Raw genomic sequence first — 21,448 nt, 5'->3', positions numbered from 1 at the left:
TAGTATAATTTACTTCTGTACGTCAATTCGGTCTCACTGTATTTCAGTGGGCGGCTTTTAAAAGTTAAAACTGCAAACGTACTACACACGCATAACGTAACACTGTGTCGTATTTACTTAACGTATGGCAGTTGCGCTATATCCTATGGGAGGGCATAATTATTAGTTAATAGGCATTATAGGCCAGAGGAAATTTTGCGCCCCTTCACACCTGCGCCTGGGGGCGACTGCCCCCTTTTGCTACGCCACTGGTATCAAAACCCGATTTTAGCGTTATAAGCTCTTAAACTTACCGCTGAGCCGCCGGGGACATTACGTCATGAAACGCACAATTAATATTTAAAATAAATGCTACTGAGAATTGTTATTCAACAACTGTAAATCACTGAATATTTAGAGGCTATATCAAATCAATTATTCCGGTAGATGGCTATGTACTATTTTATCAGGAATATTGAAACGTGAGTAGGTAGTTGTTTTATTTATGGTAATGTAATATTTGAATTTTATGGGATTAGTTGTGTAATTTTGCATTCGCGTATTGTACTGTCAGTGAAAGATCTGTCTCTTTTAAGGGTACCTATGATAATTATATAGTTTTGTTTTCAACCAGCCATGAATTCTAAAGCCACAACAATATATCAAATTTCATGATGTATGGGTTTGCTAGTGAGTGTAGTGCTAGAATTTGGACTTTTTCAAATGTTATTGTTAGTGTTAGGCTTATGTAAGTCAATTCGTTACTGCATCTTTGCTGCTTGCAGAGATGATCATAACCAAGTAATTTAATCTTAAGTAATAATAACATTAAAGTAAGACACTACTAATTCTATACTCGTCTTTCTACTCTAGTAATAATAATATGAAAGCCTGTGACTATTTTAATAATTGATAAATAACTTAATAAGAAGGTTTTATCATGGTTCATAACAAGGAAAGGAACATATTAATCTACAAATAGTACTGCAAGGCTTCATATTAATTTTTATTATGTAGAATTCTGAAAGCTTTGGTGGTCTGACTAAAGCAAATTGCAGACTTGGACAGCCTCTCAAGATGTTATGAAATGTGGACCAAAAAATACATTCCAACATTAACAGTTGTAATAGTAGCTTAGTAATCAATATATCATGATAAAGATATGACAATCTTTGAACTATGGAATATGTATAATATATAATTGAAATTGGACAAAAATATTAAGAATAAAGACATTTTGATGGCATCGAAAATTCCAAGCTTCCACAAGAGACGTACATAATATTATGTTTAGCTCATATTTTGCAGTAAATATTTCCATTTTTCAACGTTTCAAACAGTTTTTGATTTTTGATAACCCTCAAATATTTGTGTATTTCTGTAAAATTATTACTCAATTACCATGAAATAAAAACTATGTATTTTAGGATTGTACTGAGTCTGGATCTACATTTTAGAAACCAGCTAAACTCCTAAAAGAAAGAAATTTTTGGGTTAAAATACTTTATTACTAATAATTAGCAACTGTAATAAGTTTTATAAAGGTACGAGTATTTTGAATGTCTTGAAAACTTGTTAGATACCTGATTTTGTTAAACCTTCAGGGGTCATCATAAGAGCTAGAAAATGGAAAACAGGTTTATTCAGTAAAGCTAAATCTGGTCCCCTGTCATGGAGTAACAAGAACCATCCCATCTAAATTGTGCAAATACTCACTTGAATATATTTATCCAACAAAAACTTAGTAGTAGTTAAAACTATTGGCACAAGTATATAGCCACGCTATTCCACAAGTTAACAATTATAAGACTTGGGGAACTTGTAAGCTGATACTCAGCACTTCATAATATTCAAGGTACCATTATCTACTTTGTTAAACCAAACTTAGAATGTTCTCCACGAGTATCTTATCCAAGTTATGTATTATTATGAACACTGCAGTGAAATAAAATGTTTTCTATACTTTAGCAAATATGAGTAATCTTATCCAATCTTTTTAGTCAAGATAACATGTACAGGATTAACTACATCCAAAAGTATAGAAATTTTAACTATCAAAGAACTATAGCAAGCTCTTTGTAATTTTTAAAATGTTATCATAAAATCATGCTGTTATTTTAATAAAATCTTGTTTTAAACTATTTTTCTAAATGATTCCTAATAATAGATATGATGACATTTATAAAATGACAGCTCTCCTGAAGCCAACTCTGTGCCATAGTCACTTTAAAGTTTTAGGATGTATCACTAAAACTAGAAGTAGGGTTGTGCACTATGAAAATTGGTCAGTTACCAATTTATTGGTTGTTTATGAAAAGCTGGTTTTATTTTTCTAACTCCTCATACTAATGTGTAATTCTTTCATCAACTGCCTTTGAGAGATTGTGATGTCTTTAGATACATTCATCCAAAGTATCAAAGATTTTTTTTAAAGTATATAAATTGTAGATATAATAAATTTTTCATGATCTCTGTGACTTGAGAACTTAATCTCTCTCCATCTGTGATGTTAACAGCAAGGGTATCTAACCAATGATTCAATGTACTATAATCGTAAGTTATAGGTTTCTAATGTACTGGTTTATGATGCTGTATATTTCTTGTCATTTTAAACAGAACTGCTTTCATTAATGTATAAGTTATGTTTTAGCTAAGATGTTTGTAGTTACCTTTGATCAGAAACTAACTAAAAATAACTGTGTTCATAATTGATTTTTTTTGGATTTTAAGATTAAAGCAAAGTTAAATTTAATCTTGATGATTTGCTTTTTTCTAATTTGTGAGATTAATATATTGTTATGTCTAATATATATTTGGTTAAGTTCAAGAGGGGAAATACACTCATCTCCAACCTCAAACTTTTGGGATTCTTCACATTGCAATATTTGTAGGTGTAGAATAAAACTGATTACAAATTTATAATATGTAATCATTGTTATCTGATGTGTTGTATTACCTTGTGTGTCTTTTTTTTGGGGTAGGTGTGGAGGTATCAGTTGTAAATTGATAATTTCTTTAATGTTATGAAAGTAAAGAAACTCAAGCAAAATAATAAACAGGAGTGGCTAATTTTTAGCAAGAACATACAATCATTTCTACAGTCTTCAGATATTAAAATGTTAAAAGTAATTATAAACCAAAATTATCTGCTGACGTAAAAATGGTTTTAGTATGCCAATATTTTTTGAAATTTTCGTAGTTGAAAGGTTGTAATTTGATTTAAAAAAATGTATTTATAATTAACAAATTTCAGTCAAATTCCATTTAATTGATTTTATGATTAGTCATCAATTGTTAACTATAAAGAAATGAAATGTTGCAATAAAAACAAACACTGTTTTATTTGATACACTGTAGTAATAAAGGTAATTTTCTGTTTAAAATCAGATCCTACAAACCAACATCAAAACAAACTAACAGTGAATCTATAAGTAATGAAATTTTTAAGGAAGAAATATATATAATCTATGTTATTGTTAAACCAGACTGTTGTATTTAACCTCTGAATGTATTCTGAATTTGTATTTGACATATTTATGAATTAACCTCAGTGGATTCAGCTGCCTCCGTGTAGATGTTTATTCATTTCTTGTGATTCAGAAGCCATAGTTTAATTTGCCTCCATGAATTTAAATTTTTGTTGATGTTGTTCTTCAAGCTATAGTTTTCAAAGTACAAAAAACGATATAATTAGATGTGAGCAATAATATAATTCTGTTTACTGAAATACAAAAAAAATGTTTTTCGAACTTTAAGTGACAGTGCTAAAATATTTTTAAATTACTTAAATATTTGCCTTTAAAATAAAAAGAATATCTGTTTTCCAAAACAACAGCAATTTAACATTTAGTTTGTAAACTAGTCTTTCTCATTGGTCTTAAAAATCAGATATCAGTAAGACCCTAATGTTCTAAGAAGGAACAGAGTCATGTAATTTATGTTAATGTCAGATAGATATATAGATATATATATACTTATATATGTAGAAAATATTATTTGAATTACTTAATTTCAATTCACCAAGGTATTATACTATGATACTACAAGTTCTCCCACTTCCTTCATAGTCTTCATGTATGAATAATATATATATATATATATATAGCTCCCTAATTGGTAGTATTCTTTGGATGCTTTGGTGAGAACTTTTTTTTTTATTTATGTTACATTTATACTTGAAAAAAATATCGATTTAAAGATTTTTTTGCTTTATTTTATAGAAATTAAATAGTTTTTAAAAGAACTTATTAATCTAGTGGGATGTTATTGTTCACAACTAGAAAAACAACAACACAGTAATATTTATTCTGTTTTATAGAGAGCTGTGAAAGAAAACAACCCCCAAAAATGCCTGAAGTAAGCACAGCAGATGTAGAAACTGTGCAAGATAAGGTGGAGAATAAAACTGAAGAAGGCACGTTGTATTATAATTAATATGTAGTAGCATAGTCCATCTTATAGGTTTTCTAAAGCTACATTTGAGGTTGTGTTTTATCTTTTGAAGTAAACTACAGTAAATTATAATTATGTGAAATTTTATATAGTTGCCCATTAATGAAACAACACATGGCATTTTGCATAAAATTAGTGTAGTAACACATTAAACTAGTAATTATTTTATTTTTTCTAAAATATATTAATATGTATATTACTTTTTCTAAGAAGAAGTAAAATACAATGGTTCTCATTTTGTTTTAACAAAGTAGTCTTGCACCATAGTTTGAAACTTTTCTGCTGCTTCTGGAATAAATCAAACTTAGTGCAAGTAATTTTTCTCAGCTAGTGGATCTGGAACAGAGTCTGAAAGTGATGAATCAATTCCTGAGCATGAAAATCAGCCAGAAGCCATAGAAAATAAAACATCTGGTCAATCGCAGGTAATGTCCACCTAAATGATTGTAACAAAACACTGTAGTTTTTATTGTTGTTGTTACTTTTCATCAGTGGATTAGCCACATACAAAAGTTTGGATGAGGCTGGGTGAGTCTCAACCAGACTAGGCCCATTGTTGGATACATCAGTATTTCTACTATTGCAAGCAGAACAAATAAGCCTGGTAGGACAGTGCTTGTTTGTTTCTTAGAATATAAAATCTTGCAGACTTTTGTAAAAATTATTTTTCATTACGCCTGTGTCCAGTCCAGAAAATTTAAATTAAAAGCTTCAGTACATTATTTGAAAAAGAGACAAAAATCAAACATCTGGAGTTGAAATAATAAAAACAAAAACAGAAAGAACTTAATAGTAGGTAGAAAAAAAGTTTCTAACAAATATTGCTTAAATTAATGGATGTCCCAGTGTATTATATGCTCTGGGGTTGGCTCATTAGTCAGTAACCTAACAGCATCAATCGATGTCACATAAAAATAATCAATTAATCAAAATTACTGTTTCTGAGTATTAATAGTTTTGACTATTCCAACTATACAAGTAATCAAAATATGATCATTATGATTTCTCATTATTATTTTCAGTTAATTCAAGGTTTTATAGTTTGACCCAATTGTGTCACAACTCATGAAAATAACTAATTGAAATCAATGCTTATGATAATTCCAACTATCCAAGTAATTAAAATATTAGCTGTTACTACTTGTATTGCCATGACTTCAAGTGACAGTACGCCTGAGTCCTGCTTGAACACAAGTCACAAATGTAAAGGCATGGCTTGATGGCCTTTAGTTACATTACTAGCACACTGATGACAGTTTGTATGTTTAAATAATAGTGTAGTTGTAACTTTATATGTGTTGTTTACTTATTAAAATCTACAAGCATATTAAACCAGTTTTACATGTGGTGAGATTGCTTAAATAAAGAAATTACAAGCTAATACTCATTATTCTTTATGTGCTCAAAAAAATATTGATTGCTAAATAACTTGAACTATTAACAGTCTAACAGAATGTAATACCATTAAGTCATTAATCTGTTTACATGAGAAGAACTTCTTTTTAATTATGACTGTCTCTAGCTAGACAGGAAGCACTGAAAGAGGAAAACAAAGATCTGGCAGCTGTCACTTGCTACTTAAATGCTGCCTAGTACAGTAGGTTTTAAGATATTTGACTTATTGGTATCTCAGCATGCATGTGTGTTTCTGTAGTTTCTTCCTTAAAATGTAAGCAAATTAATCATTTTAATGAGTTCCTTCTAAACTCTGGTTCTTATTATCAACTTCTCAATCACATTCATTATAAGGAGAGTTATTTTTTTAGTTTTATTAGAGTAGTATTGTGAAAATGTGTAGGGAGAAAGCCAGTAAATGGTAATTGTATTTTCAGCTTGTTACAGGATTGTTCTACAATGTGTATGTGATATGTTTTCATGTACAACAGATTAGATTTTAATAAGTAACTCAGTTGTAAAATGTTGTACTCGAGGAAGTTCACCATATTAAATGAAAGATTGTTTGAAAGTGTGTTTAGTTAAAGTAAGTTAATTTCTTGTCATGTCTTTGTGAAGAACCATAAGGCTGGTGCTTTTGACTCTGATTCCAAGTTGCACAAGTGGATAAGAATGGTAATCCAGTCATTGCAGGTTAACTCCCAGCTAACAGCTGGGTAGACTGGAAAAAAGTGGGGTAAAGTGTCTTGCTCAAGGACACAACAGCATGACAATGGCCAGCCTTGAAGTGACTAGCAGAAGTGGGGTAAAGTGTCTTGCTCAAGGACACGACAGCATGACAATGGCCAGCCTTGAAGTGACTAGAAGGAGTGGGGTAAAGTGTCTTGCTCAAGGACACGACAGCATGACAATGGCCAACCTTGAAGTGACTAGAAGGAGTGGGGTAAAGTGTCTTGCTCAAGGACACGACAGCATGACAATGGCCAGCCTTGAAGTGACTAGAAGGAGTGGGGTAAAGTGTCTTGCTCAAGGACATGACGGCATGACACTGGCAAGCCTTGAACTTGCAACTACCAGACTACAAGTCCAAAGCAAGTTGGAAGTAGGAAGATTAGTCTCTTGAGAATAACTGATTAATGTACCTGACAATTAATTGATTAGCAAATCCACTAGTTGCCTAGCACTAATATGTGAAGAATTTACCTTTGGATGCCCGAAATTTAATCTCTGAAAGTTGCTGGGATGTCCATCCTTTGGTCCCAGTCAATCTCTACCATTAGCGTAGACTGTTATCCTTCAGCTGTTATTGTAACTTTTTTACATGTTTGGAATGTATTGGCACTGTTTGTAACACTTTTAGATTCAACATTTCACACACAGATAAACAGTCCAAATAATGTGGTTTGACACATGCCCTGTAATAAAGTTGCACTGTTACGATGACAATTAGCGTAACATACAGCATTCTGAGACATTCGAGTTTTTTAATGGGACTTCCAAAATTGATGTCCTGAAAGACATGGACTTCCTTTTTGGTAAACTGAGAAAGGGCTACACAAAATTCCAGGATAATAGTATATCCAGGATGATTAAACAAAACCAGTAATCCCAGAATTAGCCTAAGAAAAACAGAAACAAAAGCAGCTACAAACAATAATAAATAAAATATTAAAAAAAAAAATATTTTCCACCACAATGCATCAATCAAATCTCAACTAATAAAGGATTGTTAACCAGATAATGATATAATACTTGGATTTTGACTAGGTTTAAACATTTTTTGATCAGTGTTGAATCATAACATTTGGATTGGTATCTGGCATGAACAAAGTCTTAATTTGTATGCAGTAAATGAATTATTTTCATAAGAAAGTTAGCATATATTTTGACTCACTTTTTTTTTTAACAGTGTTCCTTTAAGAAATTAGACAAGTTTCATCTTATGAGGTTATTTTTTATTTTATAGCCACATGTGTTAAAACTATGTAATTAGCAGAAACATGTTTGTGATCTGATGATAACATATCTCATGAGCTTAGACAGAATTAATTTTTTTTATTCTACATACATTTGTAAGAACAAAAAAGATTTAAGTTAAAAACAAAATTGAGTCATTTACAGTACTGTGTTTCTGTATTTTTGTTGCCCCATATAGTAAGAGTTAAAAATATATTTTATAGTCATGTGAATATAAAAACTTCCATTTTTAACAGATGGCCCAGGCTGCTGGTATTACAGAGGAAATGGTCAGCAAGGCCAAACAGAGTCGAAGTGAGAAAAAAGCAAGAAAGGTTATGTCAAGATTAGGACTGAAACAAATTCAAGGAGTGAGTCGAGTGACCATAAGGAAGTCTAAAAACATTTTGTTTGTCATAAGCAAACCTGATGTTTATAAAAGTCCAGCATCAGATACATATATTATGTTTGGTGAAGCTAAGGTACGAGTTTCTTTAATCATCACTAATAAATGTTTTATTGTTATTAGTCATGGATTTAGGAAAAAAAACTTGGTCTGATTATACAACAAATGAGATCTTTTATAAGACTTCTACCTAGATGGCCTCTGGTTGAGAAAACTTTTTAAAAAGATGTTTCATCAGAAGCATTTGAGCAACATAATATGAAGAAAATTTAATAGTAAAATATTGATGTAAAATATGTTTCTCTAAGTTGAGATGGGATGAGGGAAGAATAGAAGTAAGGTCCGATAGTAAAGGTAATGACCAAATTACTATTTTATAACTTCCTTTCTAAAAACATTACCAGATGAAACTGTAAGCAAACCAGTCCAATTTTCATTGTTTTTTAATTTTTGAAGCATATTTTATTTAGTTTTGTAGGCAGATTGATTTAGCTCTAAAAGAAAAGTAACACTTATCTACTGGTGTGTTTATGTAATGACATTTCAATTCAAACTTAATTAAAAACAGCACTTTATAGATATTCTTTCTGCCATGAATCACTGCTGTGGAGATTCTTGTCAAGAATACAAGAAACCACCAGCTGAGCTGGACCTATGGCAGCCAAATGTCTCTCTAAAATGCTATTTATATGTAATGCTAAACACATAATGTTGTTGTGGTGTAAGATGAGAAAGCAGGTGAGGAAGAGACTTGTTATGCACAACATAAATGATTATAATTCACTTTGATTGCAGATGTTTATTTTATCACCTTCATCGTATTATAGGTTTCTGTTTTTGTAAACACTTCTGATCTGTTTTCTTGGAGAATGGGAGGAAACATTATAACATTTGTGGAATTAAATCATGTTTGTTTGGCCCCTTTTATCAGTACTTCAAAATTTAATATTTGATGTGTGCTAAATCTTTAAGTACGGTTGAGCGACTTAATCAGTTAATTGGTATAGTCGATCCCCTATGATTAGCCGTTATATTGATGAGTGTCGTGTAAATTAATCAATTGATTGAAAATCCAGTTATATCGATTGGCACAAAAATAAATAACTAATCAAAATGAGTATTTTCAGTTATTACTGACTTTTTCATTATTTAAACAAATGTTTTATCAAAATTACAATTAAATCTATTTTCTCAAAATAATCAACAAATTGAAATTAAGGTTTACAATTATTACTATTTTTGATTATTCCAATTATCTAAGTAATTGAATTATTGTGACCTAACTTATTTGCCCTGTCTTCGTTATGGAAAAACTACCTGCCACTGTTAGTAGTTTTGAACTGCTGACTAAGAGAAGCCAACTGCAGCACCCATTACCAACTTTTTTTTTCTTTTAACTGTAGGTATTGTTGTTTGAGGTTCATTCTACTGATTGTTAATGGGGGCAATCAATTAATCTTTCACCAAATACCACAAATTCTCCAGCTTTCTTTATAATATAAATAATATAATATAATAACTTTCACATATAATTTTATTAATTAAGAAAACCAATCATTATTAATTTTGCCAAACATGACCTTGACATTTATAAAAGAAAAATCCTTTTAGTTTTCATAACATAGGTATTTAAATATGTTTACAGATTGAAGATCTGAGCCAGCAGGCACAGATGGCAGCAGCAGAAAAGTTTAAAACACCTGAGGCTGGAATGGCATTAGGAGAACCCACACAAACAACAGTCTCCCAACCAATTGAAGAGGAGTCTGAGGAAGAGGTTAGTTTCTTTTCATTAATTTGTTAAAGTTGTATCACTGGTAACTCCTCTGGTACTTTAGCACCCATGAAAATGAGCTTCATGGAAGAGACTTCAACAGCATATAATTGAATAGTGTTTTGTTTCACTGGCAAGGCCACTGTGTTAGGCCTTGTTTGCATTAGGCCTAAGAATGGGCAAAGAAATACACCAAAACAAATTGTTAAAGAAATATATACGCCCTCCAGTGGCACAGCGGTATTTCCGTGCACTTACAATGCTAGAAACCGTGGTGGGCAGAGTACAGATAGCCCATTGTGTAGCTTTGTGCTTAATTCCGAACAAACAAACAAAGAAATATATATATCACGTAAAAGGATTTAAAACTAATTATATATATATATATATATTAAATGAAATCTCCTTATTAACAATCTTTAAAAAGTCAGCTTGACTATAATTTTGGTATTGTAAAAAAGTTAACACCAGTGATTGTAAACACAGTGAAACTACATACGTTATTCTTTGAATTGAAACGAAAGTAAATTTACAGTTTTATAAAATAAAACTTTATAGGAAAATTTAAAACTAATGTAGAAAAATTAAAATCATTAATTAAAATCTACAACAAAGGTAAACATTTTTAATTGTTTCTTTAAAAACACATCATGATGAGATTTTCTCAATTTCAAAACTGCAAATTCATACAAATATAACATAGAATACTTCATTGACAAAAGCTACATAATCTATAAAAATTAATTTTAATATTCATACTATTTCTTGCAGTAATTTTTTTTTTTTTACAAAGCAGTATAACAAATTATACAACAGGTGCAATGAATCAGGAACCTGGGTCTTATAGACTTACGTTGGTATTAGACATAGTTGTATTACTGTAATGTAATAGTCACAGTTTTTACTAAAGGCTTTGTTTTATTTTTAAAATGATGGTATAGTTTAAAAAATGTTTACTAACATTGAAAATATACGTAAGGATAATACTTTTATTTTGAAACAGGTTGATGATAGTGGTGTGGAAAGTAAAGACGTTGACTTGGTAATGTCCCAGGCTAATGTGTCCAGACCGAAAGCTGTTCGAGCACTTAAAAACAATAATAATGACATTGTGAATGCAATCATGGTGAGTAACAAAACGTTATGGCAACTGATATTTTTATCTTTAATTGTTTGGAAAAATAACATCCAGAATTTGAGGAAATGGTTTTTCTCTGACATTTAAGTATTTTAGTGATCAATCAGAAAGGTATATTTTTGTTAGTTTTTTTCTCTCTTTTTTTTTTATTTATTTAAATATATAGTACAATAAAACATTGTACAAAATATTGGTTCTAGAAGTAGGCCTAACCCAGCATTACAGATCCTAAAAGATTCTGCATATCTGAACTGTATGTATAGAAAAGTTTTTTGTACTTTGCTTTTCTCTTTATTGTATAATTATCTAAATTTTATTAAATATATGCATAAAGTTTTATAATGAAAAAAACTATTAATTTTATTTTTTACCTGAATTTGAAAGAAAAACAGCATTTTAAAAATATCTTTAATATTTTTTGAATTCTTGTAAGTTTCACTTACCATTAGCTGCTAAAAATCACATCATGGTTTCTCTTGATTTGTCAAACTTATTATGTGCTGTAAGCTTATCTTAAAAGGTCAAGATAAATCTATTAGAGCTTCACCATAAACTTGTTTGTTATAAGTGTACAAATACAGTTTAGATAAAATCATTGTGAAAGCAAAAGTCAATATGTAAGAAAAAAAGGGAGTTCTTGTAGTGCTATAAAAGTTTACAAGACTTTGGTAGGTCAGTAAGTAATTTGAAGGAAAGGTAGATGTGGATGTAGATGCTTTCCTCTTGTGGACAAAATAAGGATGTTAATTGTAAAGAGTCAAAGTAAAATGAGTTTTACACATCTTTATAGAATGATATATTTCTGTGTAGGATAACAGAAATCACAATTGCTGTCTATTTTACAGTCTGAAATAGCCAAACTACTGTAAGAATACATTGAATGATAGCTTTTACACAGACAAAGTGATTATAGTGTCCTCTCATGGGAGTTAGTTAATTGATCTGTAAATGAGAGGCTTAACATACTATGTGATTTGCCATAAATGATACCATTATAAGAAGCCTTGCTGTATTTCTTTGGTTTGCTGACCCAAGCTGTGCTGATGAGCCAAGAATAGGCAAAACTGCAGTCCACAGCAGAGGTTACAGCAAATCAAAAAATGTATTAGGCCTCTATATCTCAGTTTTACCTTTGGTGAAAAGAAATCTGTAATGTATATATATCATGTTCAGACCTATATATACCTGCATGTGTATTTTTTCACTTTTTCTGAATAATATTACCAGAAAACTTTTTTCCTATGATTCATTAAAAGCATTTCCAATATGATTCTTTACTTCTTCTCACTTAATAGCTTTTCTCAATTTGTGCTGTTCACTATATGCTCAGTTTTCACTTCCCACTAGCTTTGATTCCCCTCTATACGGTAGAGCACAACAAGATTATGTAAAAGCAGATGCACCAGAAGTGGGAGGATGGGTGGGAAGTGTGAGAGGAAGTAAGTATCTATCAGAAATACATTTTCAGAGTTGGAAAATGTTAACTTCCGATGCATTACCTTACATCCACTCACATAATATCTAGAATCCCACATTGAAAAGGTGGAGGGATTGGTGCAAAAGTTACCTAGATGAGCACTCTTTGGAAGACACCCAAAGAAAACCCATGGAGTGAAATACCCTAATGTATAGAGTCACACTCGTGGAAGACTGCACCCCAACTGTGCCAGGTATACTCTTCACCCATAGTAAAGATAACATGTTGTGAAACCAGGTAGAAAATATGCCAATCCAATCAGTTCAACACCAGACATCATCGGGTATTTGTCATCTGGTCCACAATAGTAGGAGGGTCCTAACCATCTTCACCTCAAGCTCAGGAGGCAGAAGGGAAAAGCAACTTCTGTTCCTATAACTCTGGTAGGGCACATGTGTGCAGACCTAGTACACAACCAACATCTGGGAGAATGCAAGCATGATGGCATCAGGAATTTTTTATCCGATCTGTAGGAAGAGGAGGAGCCCTACGAACCACATGTTGGTCCTACACCAATACAACATTAGGCCACTCAGGATCCAACATCTAAGCAGTGGTAGGATGAGGAAAAGCCAGATGGAGGGGTGAACTGCATGTTATGGATTCGTCCAATCCAAGACCAAGAGGCATCGGGAATTTGTCTTTCAGTCCACTGTAGGAATAGAGTACTCACCATCTTCACCAACAGAACACCACCACTCTACTATCAACTGAGGGGAAGTGGTCACACTCGGAAGGAAGCCTCCATGGTCCACCACCCCAGCAGCTAGGAACTGGTAAGTGGCAAGGACTCCTGTACTCTACTGGAAGGGGGGGAACAATGCAGTGGGGAGTTTGGAGGAACACAACACTGTAAGACAGTGCAGTATGTGACCACAAAAAAACCTATTTTGAAAGGCAGACCAGACCCAGTTTATTCAAGTAGGACCAGGGGGATAGGTAGCAATCTCAACAATGCTTTACCCATGATAGTCTATGAGTTGGTACGGGCCTTATTTATGAAGCAAGGTATTGGGAGGAACCCTCTAGCAGTCTAGTGAAACATTCCATCTCATCAGCAAGTGTTATAGACCTGTAAGGTTATATGGTGCAGATTTAAAGTGAAGTATTCCTGGACAGGCATCACTTGCCACTGAGCAGAATCCAGAGGTGTAGAAATAGGCCACTGTCAAGGTAAGATATATAATACAAGAGAACTTACTCATTCTGAACCGGTAAGGAGTATGTAGAAGGGCAATAGGAGGAAGTCAGTATCCACATGATGAAGAAAACGTGCAACAAAAGTAAATGGTGTAGTCCATATGCAATTTGCATGAACTCCTCCAATGGATGACTGAAGTGGAGATCCAGAGAGTGAGTAAGGTGTTATATATGCGAAGGAGACTTGAAAGAGTCAATGTGAATCTACATCCAATGAAGTATGGGCTAAATGGATGAGGTGTTGTAGCTATTTCTTGAGAATAATAGAAGAAAATCTTGGGGAGATGAGGAATTCCAAAGAATAAATATATGGGAGAATGAACTATGAAATGGAGCAGAACAGGCCAAAGAACAACAAACCACATGGATAGGGCAGAGAAAAGGATTCAGAACCAAAGGAGAATAATATTGAAAAATTGGAGGAAAAAAATACAGGAAGCAGCAATGGCTTACACATCACATCTCCTACTGCCACAGGCAAAAAGTAAGGAGAAGGTACAAGGAACAAGAGACTAAAAGGTCAAAGAAAGGAGAATTAAGGGCATGGAGTACAGTATTCAGGTCCAAATTGAGAAGGAGAAAAATGGCAAAATTAACAAAAAAGCATAGAAAAGACAGGAGTAGAACACATGAAAATAGTAAGAAAACCTAAATGTATTGGGTAGAGCTGCCCAGTAACCAGTTATGGTCAAAAGTGATAAACCTTGTTTTAACAACCACTGAACAATTTTGGAAAAATGGGGGATAGAAAGAAGGGAATGGAAGAAAACATGATGCAGAGACGAAATGTGGAACATATGCCCTAGTCATGGAGGGAGAAAGAAGAAAGCCTACACGTAAATAGTCTGAAACATCTCGCAAGGGATCGGACCACACCCAAACATGAAGTAAACACCTAAATCAGAAAATTTCACAAGGAAAAAAATACATATTGTTACACTTGAGTGCCAAATCGAGAAGTGATGCCTGTGCTCTACGGTATAAAGGGAGTCAACTGCACTAGGAGGGTGTGTCACACTCCTATTGGTGGAGGGTTGTTGCATGCTACAACACAGCTATGGGTGATGTTAGGTGGGAGCTTCAAAGCTTGTGGGAAGTGTAAATTAAGCATATAGAGGGCAGCACAAATTGAGGAAAGCTATTATGTGAGAAGAAATAAAGTATCTGTTAAAAATACATTTTCAGTGTAAGAAAATGTTAATTTAAACATTTTCTGATATACAAACAATCAGTTCATTTAGAAATACTTTTTATATTCTTAATAGGAATGAATTGTTATAAGTCTGTGGCACACTATCAGTACCTTAAGAAGTAACCTTTCCATTTATTCTAGACATTTTTAGTACTAATGATTGGGAATAGTTCCAAAATACTTCTATAAGTACTTGGAAAAGGGACAGTTTAAATTTGTGAGCAACATTACCATAATAAAACGTTAATTAACACAATATACAGATGTACGTATGTAACATCAGCAATTAGGATGAAAGTGAAATAAAGTTGGTATTTCAGAAAAAAAAAATAACAGGGACTTCTTCGTACCAACTTAGATAATTTTAGCTGAACTTATTAGTTGACTATTGAAATCACATAACGAACCCTCTTTACTTCTCAAGAAAGTTTATTAAACTATTTACAGAGATTATATTGTTGCACTAGAACATAATGTATCCTGCGAAGAAGCACATTTTAAAGATTATTTGCAAACTGTTTGTGAGATAAACGAAATATTGTACCCTGGACAATATATTCTAAATTTTGTGGCACATCTGTTTATTTTGTTTCTGTAGAACCCCAGAAATAAAAATATTATCTTTGGTGTAACAAAACTTGATCCTTTATTCATGGTGTCTTGCAATATCCATTTTGACCTCTAACACTGTTTGTAGTGGAAATTGAAAGTAATGACAATTTGGGTTCATCATTTCTGTACCAGTAAGATCACTTTTGTGTTCAGGCTCCTTCAGTATGGTCACATTTCTTTAATCCGTATGTTATATTCTTCATCTGTTAAGTAGTCTGTGTTTAAAAGTTCAACCGTAGCTTCACCACTCAGGTTCTCACAATTCATTATGATACAGAATAAAAGTATAAAGAAAAAAAAGCAAGTATCTCCACTGTCTGTCCCTGCATCCGTGTGAGTGAGGGATTGTGAATGACAAAATCTGATTATTGGGTGAAAATGACTTATTTGTCAAAAAACAATTGCACATCAAGAACTATCATTCAACTGATAATATATAGATGTGTAAGTGCTCGTCCAAAAACAGCGAGCAAGCACTACTCAAATAAACAACTGTAAAAGTTCTGACTTCCCCATGTATGCAGTTCAGGGTTCCGAGTTTTCCATTTATGCAATCCAGAGTGATAGGTGTTCTGAGATCCCCAGGTATGCAGTCCCAGGGTTATAAGAGTTTTGTGGTTCCCACGTATGCAGTTCAGGGTTCCGAGTTTTCCATTTATGCAATCCAGATTGATAGGTGTTCTGAGATCCCCAGGTATGCAGTCCCAGGGTTATAAGAGTTTTGTGGTTCCCACGTATGCAGTCCAGACTTAAATATACTCTTTCATTGATCTATAAAAATCTGTTAAAGCTTTGTTCAAATTGAAAAAATATATTTTAAATGTCTTTAATTATTGAATTATACTGAAGATTGGTTTTTTATAGTATATTATTATATGTATAGACTTATCTAAACATGAGAAATACATTTATAAGTACTTTTTTTCTTTTATTTTTTAATAGGAGCTGACAATGTAGTAGAGGGAGATGAAAGGGTAATATTACATGTAGAAAGAATGTGTCATGTTTGTCTTGTTAAAAAAATATTATATTGTATGTCTTTCAAGTATGTTTTATTCTGAAGTAAATGTTTGCTTATATTGTTGTGGTATCTCACTTTTTGAGTGATGAACTCTCACCAGACTTATCACATTGTGTTCAAATACAATAAATTTTAAAGGAGTTTACCTGTATTTGAGAAATTGAAAAACTTAAACTAATATTGAAGATTACAAAAAAAGATTAGAAAAAAAAGGCTTTTTATTGCATGAGAGATAAGATATGAATGATGAAATATCAGTGAAGTCAGCATACTAAAACTGCATTACATTTAATTCTAGTGTCAAAACAATGAGAGAACTGCAATAAAATAGTGTCAAACACTCAGACATCTTTTGAAACACAAAGCAAAATTTTTTCTAAAACTTCCTGTAACCTTCCAAATTTAAATAAACATTTACTTTGGTACCCTTCCTGGCTTGTACATAGTATGAAGCCACGGAAATTTTATTTTATTTTTCCCAAGGAAATTTCCTGCAGCCCAACAAATTTGTAAGTTCCATTCACCCATTTTGCTGAAAAAGCCTGGACTGGCTGTCAACAATGGTATCTTGTTAATGTTAAAAATATCTGCCTTACATAAATGATCCAGAACAATAGGTAACTAGGACAAAAGGAACTTGGTTACTTCCTTGATCAACATTCTTCATTTAGCTACATGAAAGTTTTGATAAGTTATACATTAAACAAGGTATAGCAAAAATATGGTATGCCTGCATGCCACAGTGCCGAACAGACGAAAGAAACCCATTGACATGCACTGCATCTCATACAGACATCTACAGAAACAAGTAGTACCTATGGAAACATTGATTTGTCACCTTACTTGGAAATGATGCTGCCTCTCATACAGACATCTACAAAAGTAGGTAATACACATGAATGACATTGGTTCAGATGTTGACCAAACTTGCCTCATATTTTGCTGTTATTCATTAACCAGCCAGCTGCAAGTGCAAACAGAAACTTCTTTGTACAGACGTTTCACATGCCATTTCTTTTTCTGTCACATTTATGATGTTAAACAATTAAGTATTTTTGTTTCCTTGAGAAATGCATTTGTGTCCAGTCTCTTGCATATTTTGGGCGAGACTTACTTTTCATACACAACTGCTCTTGAACTTTATATATCTTACAATCTTGGTAACTCACCTGTTGAATACAATTTTTGCCTAAAGTACACTATTTGATTTCCAGTGTGATACTAATCATGAAGAAAAAAGGCAAATAAATACCATTTAATAAAATGAACTTCTCAGTTACTACTGCACTATTTATTTCTTATACATACTGCATTTGAATATCCATTTTTCCAGAGATAAATTGAGGGACTGAAACATCTTGACCTTCCTTGGACAGCTAAATGACAAACCAAATGAAATTACTTGATTACATCCTCCACATTAAAAAGTAAAATGTTTAAATTATTAGTGTAAACCGTGTAAATATAAAAAGAAACTTCTAAAAGCATCAAATGTAATAAGATCTTTCAGTTTATGACAGTTACTGCATAGTTGTTTTACAAATCTTTTATTGGCTGGTACATTTTGCGTCAAAAGTGCCTCCATTCACAACTAATAATGTATTCAGTGTTCTGGTTAAGACTGGTAAAAAACATTGTGTTAACTCAGCATGTTGGTGCATCCTGTTCAGGAAACCAGCTCAACAATATACTTAATGGGGACACAAAATCAATGCTACACTCACCTTTAAAAAAAAAACATATTAAAAATACATATATAAATAAAGCTTTGTACTGTGTTCAATAATTTAATGCTAGTTGCTCCCATTAACCAGTTAAACTAGAATCACTCAATGTCATTAATACAAGAAAAGTAAAACCTATAATTATTAAAGTGTTCTCAATCAGCAGTTCAGTGCCATCACTGTTAATAATATTGTTGGCTGTAATTCTAATAATGTCTCATGAAGTTCAGTAAGTTCTGAAGAGTTAGGTTAACCCTAAATCGATACATGAAACCAACAATGTAAAATAATCTTCACAAGTTTAAAAATTTACAAAAATGGTTTAAAGTAATCAGAGCTATTATTAATAAAAAAGATGTCAGAACTAAAAGAAAGAAAAAAAACATTAGAAACCCAGTCACTTGATATGCTGATCCACACAGACTAAATGGTATATGAAACCTGTACTAGTATCCAATTACTTGCAGTAGTGTATTCACACCAGCAGTAACTGATTGAAGCAATACAGAAATACCAAATAAAACACCAAAGGCCATAAGTTAATCGGTCTATTCTTTTTATACCCTCTCAGTAACACACCACCAATGAACACCGATCTCATGATCAACTTCAGTTTGTTTGGCATTAAAGACAAGTTACCTCTAACACACATAATTGTTAAAGTTATAAATCATGACAGCTGTATCTACAGATTGGAGGTGGAATAAAGTACAATACATATTTAAAATTAAATGACCATCTCTACAGATCTAATTAACAAATATAAAATGTTATGAACAACCAAATAAATCATAAAATATTTGTGTAAATTAAAAAAAAAACCATACAATGTAGATTTTACAGGGAAGTCTTATAGCTAGCAAAATTCGGTCCTAACAGTCATCCAATACACTAAAGTTATTGATTGTTTCCTTACTAAATTGGAAATGAAAACACTTAAAAATTAATATGATGGTTTTCAAAAGTTGATGGTATGCTAGAAATTTCTATATCCAATGAGTATGAGTAGATAAAAATAAACTTAAAAGTGTTTGAAATTAGAGTTAAAACAATAAAATATAATTTTCAAGTACATTTAAACTATATGGAAAACTACTTTGATACAAAATTTCAAGAGCATAAATTAGCAAAGTTTGCTCACGTGCTTATTTTATAAAATCTGTCTTACTAGACCTGCAGACAAGCACTAATGCCAACTCTGTAAAGCGGCTTTACTTAGTGTAAAAAGCTCATGTATTTTAATCAGTCTTTCTTGTCTCACTGCTTTTTACTAAATACTTTAAACGAAAGTTGAATTCAAATATGAAAAGAACACTATATTTTAGGACTTTTTATTTGTCATTCCAGTTCTAGAAACTCTGTCACTATTCAACATTCTGATGTTATTAGAATTTTGTTGGCTTGGGTTACTGCAAATCTACTTATAGTATAAGGTAGAAAGTAAATCAAACCAAAGGTCACCACATCAAAGCAAAGTTAATATTTTACTTACTTGAAACTATATTTCAGATAGATACCCTGCTTCACTACAGAACTGTTATATCACATACACTGTCATCTAATTTCCTGCACAAACCTTGAACAAAGCTCCCACCTCCACACATGTCAATGCGTATTGCACCAGCCTTTGATATAATCATCATTAGACTATAGCCCTTCACCAAAAGGAGGGTGACACATCCTCCATGCAGTATATACAATGAGTATATAAACACAGGATTATTCTTGATGAAGTCAACTAAATTAACTTGTAGTGGGGAGGTGGTGCTGTGAGGCGAGTATCTACCAGAAATACATTTTCAGGTAAGGGAAAGTGTTAACTTCAGAAATGCTACTCGCCTCTTCACAACAAAGAGCTATAATCCCACATTGAAGATGGTGCAGAAAAATTACGAAGATGAACTTCTTTCAGAAAACAGTATTAGAAAGGGAAAGTCCATGAACTGTGACATTCATGACCACATCCATTTCAAGCTGGAAATACTTGTTAAGGTTCAGTAAAATATATTGTCATAAAGATCTCTTGTTGGGCAGAATTACAGATTGCTCAACTGTCCATTATCACACAAGCAGTCAGCTGAGCATGAGTGTGTAGCATGTCTATGGCTATAAGTTAGGGCATTTCACACTGGAGAAATACGTAAGGTACTTGCAACAAAAATCAGGTGCAACTAGTAGCATCCCAGATCTGTGTTCTAAGATGAGCCCAAGACTCATCTGGCTTGGTTCATAATGCAGTGGGATGTCCTGTACTACAATGCTACCAGTTAACACCCCAACTCTGTGTTCCAAATGGATGGTGCATACATTTGGTCTTGTATAAGTGGGATTGCATCACCCAATTAGGAACTGTCCATATCAACTTTCCCAGCAGCTTGGGACTGGGGAAGCAAGTGTTCTCTCATAGTCAACTGGAATAATTGGGGAGAACACAGAGAAGCACAAAAATTTTGAATTAGGTCTCATGCTGAAAAACAGTACAACAGGATACTATGACTAAAAACACTTGGTTCCATCTTTTTTTTTTTTTTGTCAAATGCAGAAGAGCCTGGAAGATATAATATACATAGACACTGTAGAAGCAGTCTTGCAGAAAGCCCCATCTCAACAACAAGTACTGAGCAGGGGCAGATGAGCTTAACATTTTTTCATACTTCACTGTTTGATGCAGATTTTGGTAATTATTCCCTGTGAGGCAACACCAATCATACAGTGGGTTCTATTGTCATGAGGTGAAGTACAGTGAGAACTAAGAATGGCAAAGAGTGATCGCTAAAAATGAAAGACGAATAACTATATACCTCAGGAGATCCTCTATGTGTAGCGGAGAATGGCAACCAGAGTGAGGCCAAAGCCTGAAGTACAAGAAACTGCCATGGTTTGGAAGTAATGCAATACAAGCATGTTAAATAGTTGGGACAGAAAAGCATCAACATTAACATGAATGTCTGAGGAGAGTCAAGAAAAGATGAAGGCTCACAAAGCAAAGCAACTTAAGACTCCTCAATAACTATTGGGGCTCAGCATGGTCAGGTGGTTAAGGTGCTCGACTTGCAATCTGAGGGTCGCGGATTTGAATCCCCGTCACATCAAACATGCTTGCTCTTTCAGCCATGGGGGCA

The 21,448-nt window shown here is 32.8% G+C and overlaps 1 protein-coding gene across 4 annotated transcripts; it reads left to right on the top strand.

The window, feature by feature from the left end:
* The first annotated feature begins 371 nt into the window (after positions 1-371).
* Positions 372-16,660, top strand: LOC106459054 (nascent polypeptide-associated complex subunit alpha-like). 4 transcript variants are annotated; one of them, XM_013918629.2, is made up of 7 exons: positions 372-461; positions 4,298-4,393; positions 4,759-4,856; positions 8,040-8,264; positions 9,834-9,965; positions 10,966-11,088; positions 16,524-16,660. In XM_013918629.2, the coding sequence occupies exons 2-7, from the start codon at positions 4,327-4,329 to the stop codon at positions 16,536-16,538; spliced, it is 660 nt and encodes a 219-aa protein (XP_013774083.1). In that variant the 5' UTR covers positions 372-461; positions 4,298-4,326; the 3' UTR covers positions 16,539-16,660. The 4 variants fall into 4 exon arrangements, with proteins under 4 accessions (XP_013774083.1, XP_022241138.1, XP_022241139.1 ...); XM_022385430.1 differs by lacking the exon at positions 372-461 and adding an exon at positions 560-669; XM_022385431.1 differs by lacking the exon at positions 372-461 and adding an exon at positions 2,239-2,263.
* The last annotated feature ends 4,788 nt before the right edge of the window (positions 16,661-21,448 follow it).

This window comes from Limulus polyphemus, unplaced genomic scaffold (genome assembly GCF_000517525.1).
Source record: "Limulus polyphemus unplaced genomic scaffold, Limulus_polyphemus-2.1.2 Scaffold552, whole genome shotgun sequence".
Classification (NCBI taxonomy): Eukaryota; Metazoa; Arthropoda; class Merostomata; order Xiphosura; family Limulidae; genus Limulus; species Limulus polyphemus.
The sequence above is the reverse complement of the archived record's forward strand: the minus strand, read 5'-3'. Positions and strand labels throughout refer to the sequence as shown.

What these genes read in the sequence shown, in the direction of transcription:
- LOC106459054 (XM_022385430.1), top strand. An exon ending in GGAGAATAAAACTGAAGAAG is followed by an intron (nt 4,394 to 4,758) that starts GCACGTTGTATT and finishes AATTTTTCTCAG; the next exon opens with CTAGTGGATCTGGAACAGAG. An exon ending in AAACATCTGGTCAATCGCAG is followed by an intron (nt 4,857 to 8,039) that starts GTAATGTCCACC and finishes CATTTTTAACAG; the next exon opens with ATGGCCCAGGCTGCTGGTAT.